Raw genomic sequence first — 18079 nt, 5'->3', positions numbered from 1 at the left:
TTAGGTACTTGCAGACAGCTGTAGGGTCTCCCTGGAGCCTTCTCTTCTTCAAGCTGAGCTATTTTCTCAGCCTTTCCTTGTGCATCATGTGCTTCAGCCCCCTCATTTTGGTGGTTCTCCACTGGACGCGCTTCAGGCTGTCAATGTCTGTGCTGGGGAGCCCAAAACTAGACGCGGTGTCCACCTGTCATCTCATGAACTGTTTCATAGGGGGAAGAACCTCTTCTCTTGGCCCTCTGGCCACACTCTTGCCAGCGCAGCCCAGTGTGCAGTCACCCCTTTTCATGGTGCTACTTGCTCATATTCAGCCGTTCAGCTGATTTTCCATCCACATTACAGTCCGTCTGTCTCAAGAAGGCAAAAACCTTCGGAAAGTCAAGGTGCAGGCTGGACATTTTTCTACCCTAGTCCACAGAGCCCTTCCATCACAGAAGGTGAGGAGGTTGGTCACACTCAATTTGCCTTTGGTAAATCTGTGATGGCTGCTCCAAATCCTTGGTGTACATGAACACAACAAATCCAGGAGGGTTTACTCAGTAATCTTTTTGGAGACCAGGGTCCTCAGATCCTTCTTCTTGCCTTTTGTGAAGGCATGTATGAAACTTGCCTTTTTGCAGTCATCAAACCTCCTCCCTTGGCACCAGGAGAGAGTGGCTTTGCAGTCACGTTGGCTCCTACAGATAAGTCCCATGTGGTCCCATGGACTTGAAAACGCCCAACCTGCTTCAGTGGTCTCCAGCTCTGTCTTCTACAGTGTGGGTGATGCTTTGTGGCACCAGACCCCACTGCTTGGCACAGGGAAGCCAAGAACTGACCATGCCAGCGAAGGCCAAGGTGGAGGAGTCTTCAAGACCCTTGACCTTTTCCATGTCCTTTGTCACTACGTCCCCACAGTTTGTTCTCCACCGAGTCCACATTTTCCTTTGCCTCCCTTTCGCTGCTTGTGTATCTGCAGAAGCCCTTCTTGAATCTTCTGGTGATGACAAATGAACCTCCGCGTTGGTGGTAGATTTTGTTGTTCTTGTTATTGTCTCATCTACATCTGTCTTTCCTGGCATTTGAGTTGAAAAAAGCTAATATTGCGGAGTTGGAGCAGCTGCCACTTCCCTTCCACAGTAAATTAAGCTTTCGGAAGACCTCATCTTTGGAATTACAGTTCTGATCATAATGAGGATTTTAATAGCCAATTGAGATGCTTATTAAATTATAAGTCTGTGCATTAGGACCGTTCCTGTACTGCTGGAGAAATCTCAATAATTTAGTTTTTATTAGTTTTGTGATTTAATGGGCAGAAAACATTAAAACTAAAAGCCAAATGCAAAACAGCTGTATAAAAATGTTCCATAAAATTCAGGAAACTGACAGACAAAGCTGTAAAAATACTTTGCAAAGACACAGCCCCTCTTAAATGCCATTAATTTTAATAAAAATATGAATGCCACCATCAGCGGCATCTCTCTCCTTTTCTTTGCCTAGGTTCATGAGATTCAGTCTACTTCAGTGAAGTATATCAACGCATTTGAAAATTACTCACTCTGCACTGTTTTGGGTTTGATTTTCTTTTTGTATAAAAATCAGATAAAGATGCAAAGGACGTGGGTTTTTTATGTGTCACACTTCTGCTTTTAGAGTGTGTGGCTACACCATAACCAGCCTTTGTGCCATTGATGTCACTGGTGGTGCCAGCAATGCCTGAGGTCAGTCTTTTGTTGTATTAAAGCTTGATCAGGGACTGTATTTGCACGAGGGTACAAATAAAGGGCAGTCACCTCAACTACCTGCTCTTCCCTGCCAAGGTGGATGAGGGGTTCAGAATGAATCCTGAATAATTTGGGGGGTTGATGTAACAGGGTGGTCCAGTGACATGGGAGTTACTGCACCAGCCAGTGCTACTGGGTATTACTGGTAGTATTATCAAGATGACCAGAGACACAGTAAGTAAAAAGGAATAATTGTATTAAATGCACAGATATATTAGTTTTTTGAGGCTCTTCCTTTTTAAAAAATTATATATGTGTATGTATGTAAGTGTATATTTTGTAGGTATGAAAGCATCTTAGTTCTCAAAACTCCTAAATGAGGACAGCAAAATCACTAACCACATATTCCTTTTGGGGTTTTCTTGGTTAGGTTGGTTGGTTGGTTTGTTTTCAGGTATGAAAGACACTTTTGCACAAGATTCTGTCAAACACATGCAGTAGAAGAAACATCTACATTGCAAACAGGTCTGTGTCAGATTGACATGTGTAGTAGTGTTCTGCTTAATCTTTTTGATGGGACCGTAACCTGAATTTTGAAGGAGATGAAGATTTATTTGGGTTCCTGTTTCAGTTTGGATTGTGAAGGCAATTGCAGCATATATCTGAAATATAAATAGAACTTTCATGCAGTTACAATTAGGACTGTTACTCTAGTTGTTTCTTTCTTTTTCTCCTCTCCCTCTCCTCTCCCCCGAATTTGATTTGAGGGACTTCTAATAGATTTTTCCTGTAGCTCAGGAGTCAAAGGCCTGATTTTATTGGCAATGAAGGGCTGGGCGCTGTCACTGCTGCTGCAAGTTGTTCCTTCGTGGTGCCTATACACTTGCCTCTGGCTACACAAAATAGTTTTGTCATGTGAGAGCGTTTTTTAAATTCCTAAACTTGTTTGTCCTATTTTTGTGAACAGCCTATGTTTTGTTGTAGCCCCTGAAGGGAGTGACTCCTCTGAACATAGGTGGAGCCTCTGACTATGAGAACCACAAGCAGAACCAGTCCAGGCAGCTGCCACAAACGGATCAGTAAAACCTGCTCTGGTATGTTGTTACTTAAATCATTGGGAGTTTTGCCACTGAGTTTTAAAGGGAATTGGCTTGTAGGATACAGATTAAGTTCAGAAGCACTTCCTATCCCTGCCTTGGCATCTGTTTATCTATAGCAATAACATGAAGCTTACCATATTGACAGCCGAACATCTGATCCATCAACATGTCACCTCAGATTCCAGCAAAACCCATTGCAAAATGGACTTAAGCTTCCTACAGCAGCTGTGATGCAGTGTTCTAGTGCACAACCTGTCATCATGAAACCATCTGGAGCAACAAGGGACTTGCTCTTGATGGGGCATCTTTAGGACCAGGGCCTGGTTTTGTTGCTCATGAGCAAGGGGTTTATGAACAAATGGGCAGGTGTGAAGATGTACCTGCTTATGTTGGGTTGGCAAAATAATGCAAATTCTTAGCGTAATTTCCTTCCAGTCCTGATGCTGCTGTCCAGTTTATATTATCGCAGTGTATTTATCACCAGGTTTGCTGCCCTCAGTTTACTGCTTCTCTGGGCTCTCCTGGCTCCCTCATCTGGATCTCAAACTTCTCCATCTCTTGGGTGAGTAGGTGGGAGAGCAGCCAGAAGGGCTGGACCCAGAGCAGGCAGCACACTGCCTTCCTCCCACCTTCATCCTCCTCAGAGCTCCTGCTTCTGCCCCCACCTCCCTGCTCTGTCCTGGTCAGAAATGAATCCCCTTGGCCCAGGGAAAGATGAAGGACAGCAGATTCCAGCAGCATCTTCTTCCTGGTGTTGTGCTTGAAGGATGAACCGTCACACCAGTGGCACAAACTAGTCTGAACTGTGACACAGGGGGCCTGAAGTCCACTTTGCAGGAGCAATGAGGCTCTACAGCATGGTGGCAGCAGGGGACGTGCAAAGATGACAAAAATAATCTTATGAACTGTGCTACAGGTCTTAGTGATGGGGCCATTTTCAGTCCCTTAATATTCTTCTGGAATGTGCCAGGTGACACACTCACAGTGGTAATTAAGGCAGATGAGAGTGTGCTAAGGACAGTGTATATTGAATAAACCACTTTTAAGCGTATCCCAGCTTCAGAGAAACACCAAGCCTCTACGGCTTATTTTTTGCAACCTCTATTTGCAGCTGCACATTTTTTACACTTCTTCCCCCTCTCCCTGCCCCAGGTTTTCCATTCTGGCCTTTTTTTTTCATCCCCTCCCACCTCCCCAGGTGCTGCACTGCTCCTTTTGCTCCTTGCCCTCTTTTTCTTACTCAAAAGCACCAGAGCTGTGCCAGAAGGCTGGACAGAAAGGCCACCCAGCACAACACCCAGGCTCGGGTGCGAATTTTTGATGCAGTCTGCAAGCATCCCAGATCTCTGTCAGTGCAAATGAGGTACTTGGGAAACAAGCTGCTCTGCCACCACACTGAGCTGACAGTGGGTCCATAAAAATCTCTCTAAACGCTCTGGCAGTTTCCTTAGAGACGGGAGACAAAGAAAACAGCCGTGCCAGTGTCGGCCGTGATCTGCGCCTGGAAGCGTCAAGTGTTGCTCTCTGCACAGAGCTGATGAAATCCTTCCAGCTCAGTAACTGCTGGCAGAGAAGGGGAAAAACACCGGGAGAACGTGCAAAAGCATGTGCTGAGCATTCCCCACGTCCGTCCCAGCCGCCCGCAGGCCCTCCCATCTGCAAACCCTGCCAGCCCTTGGCTCCCACGGCGTTTCGCAGCCGTTCTGAGCATGCACAGCTGCTGGCGCATGAGCAGCTGAGGCCAAGGCCGCAGACGCCAACAGGGCCCTGCTCCTCCCCGGCTGTGTTTGTAGAGCCAGGCTGGGGATTGAGCGCTCCGGCTTCCCCGAGCACGATGGAGCAGCTGGGGAAGCGGTCGGGGCCAGCGGCTCGGCTGGAGACCATCCTCCGGCACCTCTCCCCGCGGCTGGGAGCAGCCCCCGCTCTTGTATCCTTTCTGATGTGCGGTGGGAAGGGGGGGAGTGGGATGTTGACCCCGTTGCGGCTCTGCTTCCCCACCCCAGCCAGCTTTGCCCAGCACTCCCCGCACCGTGTGTTCCTCTGTGCCAAGGAGGGGTTCGGAGGTGTACCCCACTCAGGAAGGACACACAGACAATGTCACAGCCCTGTACCTTGTTTACGGGGTGGTGACGTGCAGAGGGGCCATGCCCCATGTAGCCTCTCGGTGAGCTGGGATGCTCCAGGGCAGCGTGTCCCATGGTGTTTTGGCCTCAGCACCCATCCCACCCCCAAAACCTCTTGTTTCCTGGTGCTTTTTATCTGATTTTCAGCCCCCTCGCCCGTCAGGTCCTGGGATGTGCATCTGATGAGCCGCTTGCCTCTCAACAGCCCCCTATGGCACATCCGCCCCTGGCACTGGGCGGGGGGGTTACCTGCAGCAAATTTTCTTCCAAGAGATTCATGGGTTTGGGGGAGATAAACTCTGCAATACTTAGCAATTGCACAATGAGCCCCAGATTTTGTTGAGGTACAGGCTTGAAGGGTAGACCAGCAGCAGGAAAAACATCAGGGTTTGCTTTGTGTGTGGGAAATGAGGTGGGAATATTTGAGGCCGCTGGCTTTGAGATAGATCAGAGGAAGGATACTGGGGCAGAAAGAGGTTTTCACGTTGTTCTATCCCATGTTTCCAGAAGTTAAATGAAGACTGCTTACTGATAGTATTATTAAAGCTGCTGCCATAAATCTTGCTTTAAAATATATATATATATTTTTTTTTTTTTAAATGCTGCTGATTCTCAGTGAGACCTGAATGCTGACAAGTTACCTCTGAATCATAATGAATTGGCAAAGATGTGATCAAACAGGATGTTGGAGTCTTCAAATAAATTAAAAATATGAAAATAGATGAATAGTAGTCAACTCAAACTGCCATAAGACAAAGGTGCAAGTAGGAACACAAAATTGAAAACAAATGCTAGGAAAAGCACTCTGATTGTAAAGATGGAGTAAGTCAGGAGATGCGCTGCACAAGCTGTTTTCTTTTTAAATCCAGCTACAATGGTACTGATGCAAGGAGCTTTGGACAAAAATATGACTAAGCTGGGCTGGAGCAAGAAAGGTGTGTGGATAAAGGACAAAATCTAACATGAATAGATTTATTTGCTATATGTTACAGCACTGCACTGGTTTTCTTTTAACCTGTGGCTTTAGTGATTCGAGTAAGACAGTCACTTTTCCTCTAAGAAAATGCCTCTCCCTTTATGAAAGGAGAAATATCTTGACAGTGATACCAGAGACACAGGATGTGAAAACCACTCACGGGTTCTCCGTGCTGCCATGCTGGGGTACAGCTGTGTGCACCCACATTTCTCTGCTTCGTGAGCCCTGCAGCAGGGTCAGCTGCCTGCTGCCAGTTCACTCCAGGCCCCAAAACCTTCCCACCTGGATGAGAGAGCATCCTGAGCCTCTCTATTTAAAATTAACCTGTGTAATGGAAAGCTTAAGAGCATCTTGTACGTACCCAGTTTCCTCCTGGAGTTAGGGATTGGTATATTAGAGATATTTGTATATTGGTTGTATTGGTATATTGGAAGATGAGTTATTTCTGCGTAATGGTGGGAAAACTCTGCCTTCAGCATCTTCTCGTGGCCTCAGGAAGGAGAGGAAGGTGAAATGTGGCAGGTTTTTCTTTCTAGCTTGGTGTAGGAGCCAGAGGGGAGTGCTGCTTCAGTAACACCAGCACTTATCTCCTTACAGGAAAGCAGCTGAGAAAAAGTCACATTGATAAGTGCCTGCGGAGACCTCTGTTCCTACAGCTGCGAATTCAGCTCAGGTGCTGCCTGGTGTGGCACACTGGAAAAGAAAACAGCACACTAACTGTAGAAGTGAAGATGGTTTCCTCAAAATGCAGGCAAAGAGGGGAGATTCGGAAATCAACTGCACCTCTTGAGTGATTTGGGTGTTTGGCTTGTCTAGGTTAGATGCTGCAGGACCATCCCACCCAGTGTCTGTGAGATGGTTTCTAATAGAGCTACACAGGTTTATTGTGCTTGTCTTAGATATGCAGGAGTTTGCACTGTGCCTTGAGGCTCGGCAGGTAGATGCTTTGGAAAAGCTTCTGGAGATCTTCAGACCTTCCTGTGCCTTTGCTTTGGTCTCTCCAAAAGCGTTTGCTTGCTTCTGAGTGCTCCCAGGTGTTATGTAGCCTGCTCAGTTGGCTAAAGTGTCTGTGAATACATTCTTCTTAAAAGCATGTGTGTGAGGGCAAGAGAAAAGTTAAAATACTCCACATCTTCACCAAAATGAATGATGTTAGGAGGAGAGAGTTAGAGAAGCACCTCTGGGAAGCAACCCAGATTTTGGGTAGGTCTGGAGCATAGAGAAGAAAACTGGACAAGTGAACATCTTCACTGAGCACTACGTGTCTTGAAGTTCTGCGGGATTAATCGAGGCCCATGGACTACTCGGGAGTCTCAGGCGTTTTGTATTGACTTTCCTGTATACTTGGACAAGGCTGTACTGTGCTGTTATTTTATACTTCTCTGCCAGATGTGCTACTCTGAAAGGGGGAAAGATTTTTTTTTTTTAGAAGTAAAATACAGAAAAATATGAATTGGATGTCCAGCACAGCACTTATCTATAAGATTAATGACATTAGAGGATTCAGGATGCATGTGTATAGATGTTCTTCTATTCTACGGTGCTTGAGTGTATATTCCTTAATTTCCATTCCAGACAAGCATTCCTACTTCAGCCCAAGTTAGTGCTGTCCCTCAGCCAAGGAGGTTTCGGTAAGCTCAATCTTCCTTTGTAGAGATTAAAAGAAACACTCTTCAGAACTCCATTCTTTTTTCTACCCTAGCACACTTGTTGATCACCAGACATTGTGTAGCCTTTCATTTTGCAAGAGTATATTCTCCTTTGCTTAACTATAGTTTAATAAAAAAGCTTGTATGTGCATCTTGAAAATGTTTGAGTGTGTAATCTGACTGCAGGAACTATTGCCATGTGCTTCCCTATCTCTGTTGAGAATAAAGCTGTGGAGGACCAATCCCAGCTTTCCTGCTTTGAAAGTGGGGCATGAGTGGGATGCTTTGAATTCTGTCACAGAAGTAGTGGGTGGCTGTGGGCAGAGATGCTGCACAGCCATGGACACACCGTGCCAGCTCTGCTGGGACGTGGGACGCTGCACGTCTGCAGAGCCGAGGTGGACATGCAAGTGGGGAGTGTTTCTCACCTCTTCTCCCCAGCAGCTGCTGATGCCCCACGTCACCATCTCCCTGCCAGGTCTCATCAACGCTGCTCCTGTTGTTCTGCCCAGTCCTCCCCTAGGGGAGATTCAGGCTGGACATGAAGAAGAAAATTTTTTTACAATGAGGGTGGTGAGACATTGTCCCAGGTTGCCCAGAGAGGTGGTGGATGCCCCATCCCTGGAGACATCCCAGGCCAGGCTGGACTGGGCTCTGAGCAACCTGATCTGGGTGAAGATGTCCCTGCTCATGGCAGGGCTTTGAAGGTCCTTTCCAACCCAAACTATTCTGTGATTCTGTTAACATGCTGCTTCTCTGTGTCTCAGCTATACCCTGGACAACAATGTCCTCACCACAGAGCAAAGGCAGTTCTATGAAGACAACGGGTATCTGCTCATTAAGAAGCTCGTTTCTGACAAAGACATTGAGCGCTTCAGGTACAGGGCTCTTGCCTAAGGTGCTGGGGGGTCCTGAGTGCAGCAGCATCTCGAGGGAGCTCTGGGAAGCTGGATGAAACTGGACTCTCCCAGCATGGATGTTCTCTCTGCTTTGCAGGAACGAGTTCATCAGGATCTGTAAAAAAGAGGTGAATCCACCAGGAGCTATGATTATGAAAAATGAGTCCCTGAGATTCCTGTATGGTCAGTCTGAGAAAGCAATTAATAAAGTGCAGGACTTCCAGGAAGATGAAGAGTTGTTCAGATACTGTACACTGCCAGAGGTAAAAAAAACAACCAAGCAAACAACCCCGTACCCCCAAAACCAGTAAATATGGGGATGGTGGTGGTAGGGCCTATATGCATGTATCTATGTTTTAATGCCTACGTGAAAAAGCTGCTTTTGATTCTGCTAAAACTATATCCTTTATCCCTTAGAGCCCCTGTGTGTCAGTCCCATAAGTACCTATGTGAGGAAGGAATATCAAGTCATCTTTTAAAAGTGTTCTGCATGAACACAGGATGGATTGTGTTCAGGGCAGAAGACGTAAAGCTGTGCTCCTCTGCTCCTGTGGTGCGGAGCCAGTCAGGAATGTGACCATCCCAAACCTTGCCAGGCTGGTAGGACAGATCAGCAACATGTTCTGAATGTCTTTTATCTGGGCAAAGCATCTTCTCTGTCAGCAGGTCCAGCTTTGTGGCCATATTTGTGTTGTGGCAGACACCACAATAGCTTTGTGGAATTATGACCTTCCCCATCTTTTCAACCCCACCCAGCAGCTTCTTGCACCATCTTTCATCTTGGTTTCCAGCCATTGTGCTGGATCCTGTCTCCTGTCCTGCATCCCTCCATCCCAACCTCCTCTTCCTTTACCCTAGTCCTCAGGCGAACACCCATGTCCCAGTGCTTCCTCAGCAATCTTTCCTCTTGTCTTTCATGTTTCTAATTTGTATTTCTAATGTTTTCTTCCCCATAGGTCCTCAAATATGTGGAGTGCTTCACAGGGCCAAACATCATGGCAATGCACACCATGCTGATTAATAAACTTCCAGATTCTGGTAAGAAAAATGTGGATAAGAGGAAAATAGAGAAATTGGTGTGTTTATGCTCTCTATCTGGCCAAAATTGAACTCAGTGTTTTAGGAAAGCTGTTTAAAAAATGAAACAAATTAAAACCATGTAACTTTGAAAATTTACAAGGCAAATTTGGTAATAGTTTGTTTTCTTTTAACCTTGGCTTGATGCAATAAGATTTCTTGTCTTTCGATGTTCAGTGGATCTTTGTTGGCTAAAGATGGTGGTTGTCTTGGCTGTACCAGTGACGTGTCCAAAGTGGGCAAGCGAGCTCTCTGTTCAGCCAGATTCTCTTGCTTAAAGGTACAGGGTTTAAATCATGATACCCTTTCCAAGCTTGACTTTTCAAATGTGTTGCAAAGGCGTGCTTCCATGGACCTTGGCAAAAGGCTATAAATACAGAGATCATCCTCTGCTTGGAGTTGATATGCTCCTGATGTCACTGTTAGTTGTTATACCATCAGCACTTTGATATGAAGACACTTGAATAGGTGCCAAAAGGAGGATTTTGAAGCCTGGCTTTGGCTCCTGCTGCTGGAAGTTGTGATAATAATTTATAGAAGGGTGATGGGCAGGGAGGTAGGAAGAAAACAGGACTGACTATATTACAGTTTTTCAAAGTAATTTTGACTCTGCATGAGCTGTTTTGGTTTAGCGAAGTTGAGACCTGAGCTATGTTTCTTGCTCTTAACTGTGCAGCTTCTGGGCAGATACATAGTACATTGAGTTATTAAAGTACTGAGTTAGTTCAAGTCATCTCCGCTTGTCGTCTTAAATACTCCACAGAAAGCTGTATCATTTTGGTTTGGAAATTCAACAGGAGACCACATATATATTTTCTTTTTAAGTGAAAACAAGCCAATAACAGACAAGAAATGGGAAGGCGCTCTATATTTGCTCTATATCTCCATTCAAGGTCTTTGAGGAGTACTTTAGGAGAGGTAGAGATCTCAGGAGAGTTCTCTATGCTGCCCAAAGTATAAATAATATGGCAAGTGAGGGAAGTGGAAACATCCTACCTATATCTATTTGAGAAGTAAGCTCACTGGCAAAATAAATATATAATTAATGCACATAAGACTGTTCCAATGTGGATGATATATTTCCATTTCTGTAGTGGGAAAATAAGTAACAAAAAGACCTTCAGAAATATTTATTTTTGTTTTAGACTTCATGGGAAAAAAAGCCTCTAGAATGATTGCTAATAGAGTGCTGGGTAGGCTGTCTGTCCATAAATTGAGATTTTTTTGTTGTTGTTTTTTTAAAGAAGGCTAAATAAATGTGTTGGGTGCAGCACAACAGGGTTGATTTTGCTTGCAACACAGTGGGAGATCAGGTGACTTCAGACAGCACAGCAGTTTGAAACCCTTTGTACTGGGAAAGATTTGTGCAACATCATGCTGGGTAAAGTTCACAAAACCTTATCGCTCTCTACAACTACCTGAACGGAGGTTGTACCATGGAGAGTGTTGGTCTCTTTTTCCCAAAAGGCGATAGGATGAAAGGAAATGGCCTCAAGTTGGGCCAGGGGAGGTTTAGATTGGATATCAGGAAAAATTTCTTCCTGGAAAGGGTTGTCAGGCATTGGAACAGGCTGCCCAGGGAAGTGGTGGAGTCACCATCCCTGGAGGGGTTTAAAAGACACATAGATGAGGTTCTTAGGGACATTGCTTAGTGACAGTGTTGGGTTAATGGTTGGACTCAATGATCTTGAAGGTCTCTTCCAACCAAAATGATTCTGTGATTCCATAATGAGGTTGAAGGTTTTGAACCTGTGTTGCAGATAAACAGACTTTCCTCCACCCCATGCATCAGGACTTGCACTATTTCCCCTTCCGGCCCGCGGACCTCATCGTGTGCGCCTGGACCGCCATGGAGAGGGCCGACCAGAACAACGGGTGCCTGGTTGTGCAGCCAGGGACGCACAAGGAGCCCCTGAAGCCTCATGGCTATCCAGAGTGGGAGGTAGAGGGGCTTGAGGGGCTGGGGAGGGCAGGCATGAGGGGATCACGTTTTGGCTGGGGAGGGCTCACTGTGAAGGGGTGGGGTGCAGGTCAAAGCTGAGGTTTTCAGTGGTGTTTTTTTCTGTTTATGCAAACACTGACTTGTTTCTTTAGGAGAGGGTTGCTTGGTTGGCCGCAGTCCATGTACCCTGGGTAGATTTGCCTCTGTTCCCACCTTCATCTAGTAATGGTCTGGCATGTTGTGGCATAATGGCCTAAACACATACAATCATTTTCCACTGCCCTTGCTGAGCCTGAGGACTCTTTCTCCTGTGAATTTGTTTCTGCCCTGGTGAGCATGTGTACTGTCCAAAAGAGAAGTTGAAGAGTAAACAACTGGGTGCAATCAAATATCAAGTGGTATCTTGCTCTTAAGAACCAATGTTTGCTGACCTGGCCTGGTGTTGGTGATGGTTATACTGGGAGCAGAAGGCCAAGTGCAAAGTCCTGCACATGGGTCAGAGCAATCCCAAGCATAAACAGAGGCTGGATGGAGATGGATTGAGAGCAGGTCTGAGGAGAAGGACTTGAGAGTGTTGGTTGATGAGAAGCTCAACATGAGCGATGTGCGCTTGCAGCCCAGAAGCCAATGGTGTCCTGGGCTGCATCACAAGGAGTGTGGGCAGCAGGTCAGGGAGGTGATTCTGCCCCTCTGCTCCGCTCTGGTGAGACCCTACCTGCAGTGCTGGTCCAGCTCTGGGGTCCTCAGCACAGGACACACATGGACCTGTTGGAGAGGGGCCAGAGGAGCCACAGAAATGATCCAAGGCTGGAACAGCTCTGCTGGGAGGACAGGCTGAGAGAGTTGGGGTGTTCAGCTGGAGAAGAGAAGCTCCAGGGAGACCTTATTGTGGCCTTTCCGTGCTTAAAAGGGGCTGATAAGAAAGATGGGAGGAGTTTTTTATCAAGGCCTGCAGTGACAGAAGATGGGGTAACAGCTTTAAACTGAAAGGGGAGAGATTTAGATTAGATATAAGGAAGAAATTCTTCGCCATGTGGGTAGTGAGGCACTGGAACAGGCTGCCCAGAGAAGCTGTGGGTGCCCCATCCCTGGAGACATTCAAGGCCAGGCTGGATGGGGCCTTGACCAGCCTGATCTAGTTAAAGGTGTCCCTGCCCATGGCAGGGGGGTTGGACTAGATGATCTTTAAGGTACTTTCCAACCCAAACCATTCCATGATTTTATGACCCCAGTGGTGGCATCAGGCCACACCTCTGGGATTCCCTGTTGCCCTTCTCTCTTCTGTCCAGCAGAGAAATGTTCTTAATTGAATCCAGCTTCAGGAAATAGAAAAGGTATTATTTTGCTCTACCTCAGGCTTGGAGTAGGAAGAATTGTAGGCAAATGGGAAGGCTCTTGGTTGGACATGTGAAATACGCTGCCCAGAGAAAAGCAGATCAGTAGCTGTCCCTGCAGTCCCTCTCACTGATAATCTGCACTTGTTTTAATTTTGACCAAGTGATTTCAATTCAGCCTTCTTTTTTCTAGGGTAAAACCAACAAACTTTTCCATGGGCTGCTTGATGAGGATGAGAAGAGTCCCAGAGTTCACCTTGTCATGGAGAAGGGAGACACAGTGTTCTTCCATCCCCTGCTCATTCACGGCTCTGGCATAAACAAGACAACAGGTTTCCGAAAGGTAGGAAACCGTCTCTCAATAAAGCTTTTGATATTTTTGATATGTTTTAAAACCGATCAAACTATCCCCCTGCTGCTTTCCAAGCTCCTGAATATGTGGGTAAACTTTTTAATGAGTTTTTAGCTTCCTAATATACTTTAACACTCTTTTTTTTCTAATTTTCAAACATCTCTGTCTTCTGGGAGAAGAGCCTGCTGTAGGCCTGCTTGAGAAAAACAGAGCAGGAGTAGAAATTAGATGTCTGCAGCCTGGCTGGCTGCATTTGCTTTTCCAATAGTTCCCTTTCAGCCGTTCCAAATATCAGGAGCTTCTCTAATTTTCTTCCCCCACCTTCTTGGTATCTCACCTCTGGAGAGCAGGAACCTCTGTCATCCAATAAATAATATTTATTTATATCATAACATGACCCATTTTTCTATTGAAGATGTGATTACGCATCATCTGCTCGTTTTGCGTCATGATTATTTAACTGAAACAGGCAAATGTGCCGTCCTTTGGAGTCCTGATCCTTTCTCAGAGGTGTATTCACACAGGCACTTCAGGGAACTGCAGCCACCAGTACTGGTGTAGCCACCAGCAGCAATGCAGCTGCTTCCCCTCATGCACTGCACCACAGGCTGCTCTATTTTCATCTTGTTTTGCCTGCATCGACTCCCATATGGCTCGTTCTTTCCACCCCAGTAGCAGTTTACTGGTGCGGAATTCCTTCCTCCTGCAATCCTGAAAGCAGAGAGGGCATCAGGTCCAGAGGGTCCCATCTGCTGGTTCTTTCCTGGATACTGAAGCAACAATCCTATTTAGTACCCAACCGAGACACAAGAGCTTCCTCATACTGTGCCAGATCCCAAAATCTGGTTGTCTTTAGGGTTAAACAGTGAGTACCTTGGACCTCTCTGAGCCACGTTATGGTTCAGCACCCTTTGAGATCTGGCATGGTCTCGCACCTGGCACAGCTCGTGTGATGAGAGAACAGCTTTGGTGGCCCATTTCTAGTTTTTCCTCTAGGCCCTGCTTAAGCAAGAGCTTATTACAAAACTAGTGGGTTGATGTGACCGTCTGGGTGCAGAAAGCAAGAACCTTCACTGAACACACAGGTCTGCTCCAACCCTGACTATCCCCGTTCCCAATCTAGTTGCTGATACTCTGAGATGTAGTAGTATTGTTCGTGCTGGGGGAGCGTTTGGGAGAGAAGGAACGAAGGAGAGCATGTCAGCAAACAAGAGTATTTTTCCAGCAAGTGTATTTCTCCAAGGGGACGCTCTCAGGAGAGCAGGATTGCTCGGAAAGGAGGAAGGAATTTGCTGACATGATCTGTAAGGAAGGGACAGGGTGTCCACGATGTGGGTTGCACGAGAGTTTTCTTTTTTTCCGCTTGTAGTCAGTGTGGTAGTGAGCGATGCCTGATTTCCTCACGCAGAGTATAAGCTGTCACTTCGCCAGCTCGGAGTGCTACTACATTGACGTCAAGAACACGACACAAGAGCACCTGGAGAAAGAGCTGGCAGATATGTTTGAAAAGAGATACAACATGTCTTCCGTGGAACTCAGGGTAAGACTTTTCTGTGTGCCCTTTGTTACAATCCAGGTCAGTTCTCTTTCCTAAGTCTCGCTTGTGTGACAGATCTGTGATTTTTGCGATGTCCGGTTCAGCTGTGTCAGGCAGAGGTACTTGGCAGAATAAAAGACCTGACGTTCAGGGGATGTCCAGCAGGCTTTTTTGGGGCCTTTTTGCTCAAAAGGCTGTTTCTTGCTATGCTGGAGAAGTGGCTTTGCTCCCTGCGCAGCCCCTTCACATCCCTTGAGCTCTGGAAGTTCCTCCTCCAGCTGTGCTTGTCCAAATGGGTTTTGTGAGTGCACGTCAATCCCTTCCCACATCAGTTGTTTAGACTTGAGGCTACAGCAGGTGTGTCAGCAGTGATATACATCTGCCCCAAAAACAAACTAAAAGGGGTAATGGACTCTTGTTGAATAAATGAAACCATTGTGCAAAATAGAAAGCAAACCTAAATTCTTCAGGGATTCAGCCACTGGAAAAAAAACCCGAACCTTGTTATTGGGATGGAAATGTTCTGAATTTCTCAATCCACAGCAGCTCCCAAACACCTGCACAGCCGGTATTGAGGCAGTAAATTCTAGATGTAACAGGCAACGACTTTATTTTAAAATGTACATATTTTGCAGATATTACAATATATAGAGCATTAGGGAGAAGAAGACTTTCCTTTTCACCTTTGGGGTTTCTGTTTTGTTTTGTTTTGTTTTTCCCATGCTGTGCTGGGTATGGTGGGGTGTCCAGCTGTGTTTTGCAAGCCTGATCTTATATGTTGTCTGTAAAGTTACAGCTTGCTTGACTTTTTATTCCTGGAGTCATTTAGGAACATGGTGAAACCTGAAGTGATGCATAATGAATGGAAATGAATTATAAAATCATTTTGGTTGGAAAAGACCTTTAAGATTATCGAGCCCAACCGTTAACCTCACACAGCCCAGCCCACCTCTAAGCCCTGTCCCTAAGCACCACTTCTACACGTCTTTTAAACCCCTTGAGAGATGGTGACTCAACCGTTTCCCTGGGCAGCCTGTTCCAATGCTTGATGACCTTTTTGGTGAAGGCATTTTTCCCCAATATCCAATCTGAACCTTCCCTGGCACAGCTTGAGGCCATTTCCCCTCATCCTATCAGTTGTTACTTGGGAGAAGAGACCAACCCCCTCCATGCTCCAAGCTCCTTTCAGGCAGTTCAGAGATCAGAAGGTCTCCCCTCAGCTCCTGTTCTCCAGCTGAACCCCCCAGGTCCCTCAGCTGCTCCCATCACACTTGTGCTCCAGCCGCTCACCAGCTCCGTTCCCTTCTTTTGCGTGTGCCCCTACAAGCCTCAGATGAGTCTGTATGTTTTCATGTAGCTTTAAGGGTTTTTTTTAACCAGAGTTGGAGCTTTCTCCCAGAGGAACGCCCAGCTCTTATATTTCACCTTCACAAGACTAATGATAAGAACCAAGTAATCCTGACACTGTGAAGCTGAGGTAGGTACTTGCCCAAGTTTTAGCTTGATGAAGCAAACAGCCATGGTCTGCTCTGCTTTACAGCCTGCAGCAGTGCCTGCCCAGCAACTCATGTCTGGCTGAGGCCTTGCATTCGTACCTGTTATTTCCTGCTGGTTTCTGCTGCACAAGGAATATCACTTGCTCATGGGCAGCAGTATGAAGGTGTAGCAGCTGGTGAGCTTTTTTGATGACCCAAAGGCGTGCAAGGGAGGCATGTGTTGCACAAGCAGGCAAGGGAGACTTCTGCAAGGGTCCTGTTCTCTGTGCTGCTCATGTTTCCTCTTCTGCCACCTTCCAGGATTGAACCGTTGGCACCTTGCCATCCAGGTCACACCTGCAACCAACCTGTCTCCTGGGAGTGGAGGCTGCACCTCTGTCTTAGGGCTGCATTTTCATAGAATCATGGAATGTCCTGAGTTGGAAGGGACCCACAAGGATCAGCGAGTCCAACTCCTGTCCCTGCACAGGACAACCCCACAGTTCACACCATGTGTCTGAGGGTGTTGTCCAGTCTCTTCTTGAACACTGTCAGGGCTGGGGCCGTGACACCTCCCTGGGGAGCCTGTTCCAGTGTCCAGCACCCTCTGGGTGAAGAACCTTTCCCTGATGTCCAACCTGAACCTCCCCGGCACATCTTCCTGACATTCCCTTGGGTCCTGTCGTTGGTCACTAAAGAAAAGAGATCAGCACCTGCCCCTCCTCCCCCCCTTGTTAGGAAGCTGTTGGTTCTTGATATTTGGGATTTGAAAGGATATTAAAGCGTTTTAATATGTTTTTATGGGTAGGAAGCTAAGCTGAGAATGCTGTACCTATTTCCATCTGTAAAGTGGAATCTTGGTCACCATTTTTTTGCCCCTAAGGCTTTTCCTTTGTCTCATTTTTGTTTTGAAGGACATTTGGAGCTTCCGAGCACGGCTTGTGCAAGGGGAAAGAATCAACCTGTAGAACAACCTCTGAAGAGCACGATGGAGAACACGTGTCTGAGAACGAGCTGCTCCGACCAGAGAGCGCAGACCGCACCTCTGCAATTGGAACAACGTGTGGTTTGATGACCTCTGTGCTGGTAACTTAGCCAAATGCTGCATTGCAAAATCATTTTATGCTAATACAAAATAATTGCACTGAGGCTGAATAGCTGATGTACATCAAAGAAAACCCGGCCTAGATTTGCTGTGGTTATCTTAGACAATTGAAGAATTAGTCTTGAAAGATCACCTTGACTTTTTTGATTGTTTTCATTCTTGGTTTTTAAAAGTTTCTCATGTGGCATACCTTTGAAACGATGATATACTAACATAAGATTTTATGCAAGGGTATGTTTTTTAATGTTTCCAACCTCCTTTTCTATGCAAAAGAAATACAATTAATCAGAGTTTCATGCAAGCCAGCGGTATGAGCTCACATGGGAAGTTGCTAATGCAGCTGATGAAGGTGAGGATATTGGTACCAGCAGAATCAACTCTGTTAGGAACTGGATAAAGGGGAAGCAGTAACTGCTCGCAGAGAAAAATGGGAATGATCACAAGTAGATTTCCTCAAACGTGACCTGGTGTGGCATCATATCTTACCGAGCAGCGCTGGCACAAGTGAAATATGTGGCTGACAGGGTTGGGAGCTACTGGACCGCAAACCAGCCTCCCGTTGGCCTTGTGCAACCAGGCCAAGGCTGTTGGAAACAAGGGAGTCCCCCTTGTAGGCTGCTGGCTCTGGGAAAAGGTGCTGCTAGGTCAGGGAGGCTGTTAGATGCTCCTCAGGATGTGCTGGTGGCAGGGTGATGTGCATCAAAATGATCCTCTCGCCTTTCACAATGTTTTTCATTGCTTTCTGAAAGATTCTCTTACTTTCAGAATCTATTTTTTTTAAAATACTGATTAAATCAGAGCAAAATTGCA

The 18079-nt window shown here is 46.3% G+C and overlaps 1 protein-coding gene across 1 annotated transcript; it reads left to right on the top strand.

Moving 5' to 3' along the window:
* The first annotated feature begins 4505 nt into the window (after nucleotides 1-4505).
* PHYH (phytanoyl-CoA 2-hydroxylase) lies at nucleotides 4506-18079 on the top strand. The gene is made up of 9 exons (XM_082045202.1): nucleotides 4506-4727; nucleotides 7475-7530; nucleotides 8316-8426; nucleotides 8545-8710; nucleotides 9404-9485; nucleotides 11285-11466; nucleotides 12994-13143; nucleotides 14561-14692; nucleotides 17079-18079. The coding sequence occupies exons 1-9, from the start codon at nucleotides 4635-4637 to the stop codon at nucleotides 17130-17132; spliced, it is 1026 nt and encodes a 341-aa protein (XP_081901328.1). The 5' UTR covers nucleotides 4506-4634; the 3' UTR covers nucleotides 17133-18079.

The sequence above is a fragment of the Streptopelia decaocto genome, assembly GCF_964273445.1.
Source record: "Streptopelia decaocto genome assembly, chromosome: 1".
NCBI classification, from domain to species: domain Eukaryota; kingdom Metazoa; phylum Chordata; class Aves; order Columbiformes; family Columbidae; genus Streptopelia; species Streptopelia decaocto.
The sequence above is the reverse complement of the archived record's forward strand: the minus strand, read 5'-3'. Positions and strand labels throughout refer to the sequence as shown.